At 44.5% G+C, this 4,038-nt stretch overlaps 1 protein-coding gene across 1 annotated transcript in view; it reads right to left on the bottom strand.

The window, feature by feature from the left end:
* Nucleotides 1-3,402: 3,402 nt before the first annotated feature.
* Nucleotides 3,403-4,038, bottom strand: part of LOC115282735 (olfactory receptor 3A2-like) — a 4,202-nt gene continuing 3,566 nt past the window's right edge. Inside the window, exon 2 of the mRNA XM_029928890.1 lies at nt 3,403-3,492. Within this exon, the coding sequence (XP_029784750.1) occupies nt 3,403-3,492 (90 nt within the window). The remainder of the gene's footprint in view (nt 3,493-4,038) is intronic.

Genomic DNA, 4,038 nt, shown 5'->3' with positions numbered 1-4,038 from the left:
TCTAGCCCTCAATCAATGAAGGACAAAACTCACATAAGATTTCTTAAATTCTGGGTTGTTCACCAGACTATTGATCTGGGATGTCTGTGGCTCATGAAATCACAAGAGTGAAATTTGATGGGGAAGCCCTTCTGAATCACCATTCTTGGGGGTCCATATGAGTCTCAGACTTCCCTCGTGCTGGGAGAACTCCCTGCTCTGAAGTTCCAGTAGGGCCTCCATGTCCTAATGGTGGTCTCAGTAATTGGTGAGGGTGCCCAGCAAAGTTTAGTTCTGGGCAGGGAAGTCGAACACTGAATCTCATCCAATGCACCCCTAAAAGTCAGGGGAAAAAAGCTTTATTTAGAAAAGAGGGAATTGGTAAAAACACCTGGAAGAGGAACCTCAATCTCTGGGTCATAGTCCTGGCTCTTTCACTCACCTGATATGTCATCCTGAGCATGCCTCTTAGTCTTGCTTTTGAAACTTTGGTTGCTGCACCTGTAAAATCAGGAGGTTTGACTCACTCAGTAACAAGTAAATTTCCTTCCATTTAACATAAAAGCAGAGGGAGGATCATGGGAAAACACACCTGTTACTACACAGAGGCCAGTGAGGCTATGTGGGAAGGGATGTAAAGGGGGTGAGAATCTGCACAAACTTAATCAGCTACTCTGGGGGAATATATATGGAAATGAGATCAAAAGCGGTGGAGGCCATCTCTGTCATGGGACTTCTCCACCACAGGGTAATCCTACTGTGTCCTTAAAATTGCCCAAGAGTGGGGAGGGGAGGGTGGCAAATAATACAAGTCTTAATAAATAGAAGAGTAGTAAAGCAGTGGTGCCTCTTACATCTGTGATAACTTAGAATTTCTCCATCCCCCATATTGATCTATGGGGGTAGATGGGAGGGTTAGCCTAAAAACTCCATTTAACAGAAAGAAACATAGGAGAAGTCTTTGCTTTCGCAAGGTCTTCCAGGGAACTAGGCATGGAGCCAGCACCAAACCTGGGTCCTCAGTCCAAGGGTTTCCCTCTCCCACTTGTCTGGTCCACACAGGACTTGGGGGCAGACACAAGCTGACTCCTAACCTGAGATGAGGAGGAAGCCAAAGAGAGGAGGCAAAGTCTGGAGGTGCCCTTCCTCACTTCAAATTCTTAATGAATCCTCAGGAACAAAGTACACACCCACAAAGGCCCCTGGGGCCTTGTTAGTGAGGGCCACAGGCACTGTGTTTTGGGAGTCCCAAAATGATCCTGAGACAGGTGGTTAGCGCAGTGTGCTGTGCTGTGCTGGGAGGGACCAGGAGACCCCCGGGAAGGGTGTCCCCACCATCATTAACTGGGCCAGGCCTTTAGAAGATGAGAATTTAGTGATAGAGGTGATGAGAGGGGAAATTGGAGAGGTTGCATTGTATAACCTTGGACTCATGTTTATCTCATCAGTAACACCCAAGTCCACGTGAGAGCATACTCTCTTTGGGAATCCTGCTGCACTTTGTAGACAGATAGACCTGTCCTTCCAGCTTCTAGCAACTACTGAGCCCCTTTGGACCCTAGCTTCCTTTTTGAAGAATGAGAGTAATATCCTCTCAAAACATTGCTGGGCAGATTAAATGAAATAACACACATAGAATTCCTAGTAGGAGACTACCAATGTTGTTATTAACATAATAATAATTGATTATATGTACATGACCCCACACCACAAGACATATATGCACTAAATCCCAATCAATGCTTACAATGAGTCCATAAGGTAGAAATTATTATTATTTCCATTTTAGAGATAAATAATTAAAGTTCTGGATGACTCAATAATTTACCTAAGGCCACAGGCTCAGGGCTTTGAAGAGTTGGGGCTCAAACTTGTATTTGTCTAATTCCAAAGAATATGATCTCAACAATTATGCTATGTGATTGACTCCTCCACCCTGTCCAATTAACCCCTGTCCTGCAAACAATATACTTGCTTCTCCTGTTGTTTGTAACTAATATGGCTTCTAATCCACCATGGACTATGCTCCAGGATGAGCCTAAGGCATCTTACTCTCAGTGATATGGCCTCTGCACCACCGCAATAGCCTAGTGCACAGCCTTGAGATCAACTTCCAGCTGCTGTCTCCAGAGTAACCCTCTTGCTCTCCAATTATATCTGCTACTTATTCTCACTGCAAAGAATTATGACCTTGGCACAGTGGTCTTATGAGGAGCTAATCTTCCAGAGTTAGGCTTGCATTGTTGCTTTCAGGGTTGAACATATGAATGGTAAGGCTTTTCATCATTCAGAAACACTTTCTAAAGATAGATGAAATCTATTCAATTGAAGCTCTAGTTATTCAGAGATCATGGGAAAAGAGCAATACTTAAAAGGGTATTGTCTATGAATTTATTTATAAAGAATATATTTGAAAACATAAAACTATTGAACTTCCAATGGTTGGAAGACATCACAAACAAATATGAAAGAAAAATGGTAAATTGGAATTCTGTGTTGCATTATTTGTAAAATATATGGCCAAAGGTATGCACAATATATAAAGAGTTCCAGCAGGTCAAAAAAAATTAACAGTTCAGTAGAAAAAGAAGCAAAAGCCATAAAAAAACATTTTTAGGAAGCTGTAAGATTAGCAAGGTGGCAGGAGAGGAGGCTGCAATGCTCGTCTCCAGGGCTCCATCACTGCTGTGCCCAGTTCTCTGGGCACCACGGTGCCTTGCCATGTACAAGATGGGAGCTGCCATTGCTCTCTACCCCACACACTGGGTTCCAAGTCACACCTTTGGCCCATGATCACCAAACCAAGCTGCACTGCTGTGTGACCACAGCTCCTAAGCAGAAGCTTTGACCTGCCATCCCAGGGAATCCTGCCATTACCCTACGTCCTAAGCCAGGACTCGGACATTCCATCACAGGGGCTGTGGTTTGTGTCCCAACCCCTGGGTCCTAGTCTTGGCAGAGACAACATAACCAGGTTGAATTGCAGCAGCTCTCTGCCCTGCTTCCAGTGTCTTGAGTCAGGGCTTTGATCCACCATCACCAGGGTTGTGCTGTTGCTGCTCTATGCTCTGGACTCTGGGGTCTTGAGTTGGAGCTTTCACCCCAACTGCTGCTGCACCCTGCCAGCTATGCCCAAACCACCATTGCCTCTTGTCATCCCTGGGCCAGCCACTGCAGCATTTCACCTCCCACTCAAAGCCTGAGTCACTATGGTAAGCCAGACACCAAAGCCCAGTTCCATGGGACACCTGCACCACCACCATAGCAAGTGCACTAATCCCAGGACCCTGACTCTGTGGCCACTGTAGGTGCCAGCCCACCAGACCTGGGGCCAGGCCAAGAGGGATCCCTTCAGCTAGAGCTTACCACCATGGGCAAAATAGGGGAACAGGAGAATGCCAGCAGCTTCCACCACGAAGGACCCTAATAGCCCTCGCCATCACTAGGGCCATCACTGTTTGAGCCACCAAAGACTCCTATGGTCTTTGCCAAGATTGACTTCAGCTGAGGGAGCTACAATCAAATTAAAAAGCATTTATCAAGCAAAGGAAGCCATCAATGAATTGAAAAGGCAATCTATGACATGGGAGAAAATATTTACAAGCCATGTATCTGATATAAAGGGGTCTTTATGTATCCAAAATACATAAAGAACTGATTCAGCACAATAAAAAAAGTCCATTTTAAAAATGGGCAAAGGATCTGAATAGACATTTTCCCAAAAGGACACCCAAAATGGCCAACAGGTACTTGAAAAGGTGTTCAACATCACTAATAATCAGCATATTAAAACTATCATGAGATATCACCTCGCACCTGTCAGGAAGGCTATTATTAAAGACCAGAGGTAGTTAAGTGTTGATGAGGATATGGAGAAAAAAACTTTGTGCACTACTTGTGGGAATGCAACCTGCTGCGGCCACTATGGAAAACGGTTGGAAGTTCCTCAGAAAATTATATATAGAACTGCCCTACAATCTTGCAATCCCACTTCTGGTTATAGAGATGAAATAAATGAAATCAACTATCTTAAAGAAATATCTGTACGTCCAATGGGTT

Source organism: Suricata suricatta, chromosome 17, assembly GCF_006229205.1.
Source record: "Suricata suricatta isolate VVHF042 chromosome 17, meerkat_22Aug2017_6uvM2_HiC, whole genome shotgun sequence".
In the NCBI taxonomy this organism is placed as follows: Eukaryota; Metazoa; Chordata; class Mammalia; order Carnivora; family Herpestidae; genus Suricata; species Suricata suricatta.
This window is presented reverse-complemented; position numbering and strand designations above follow the sequence as displayed.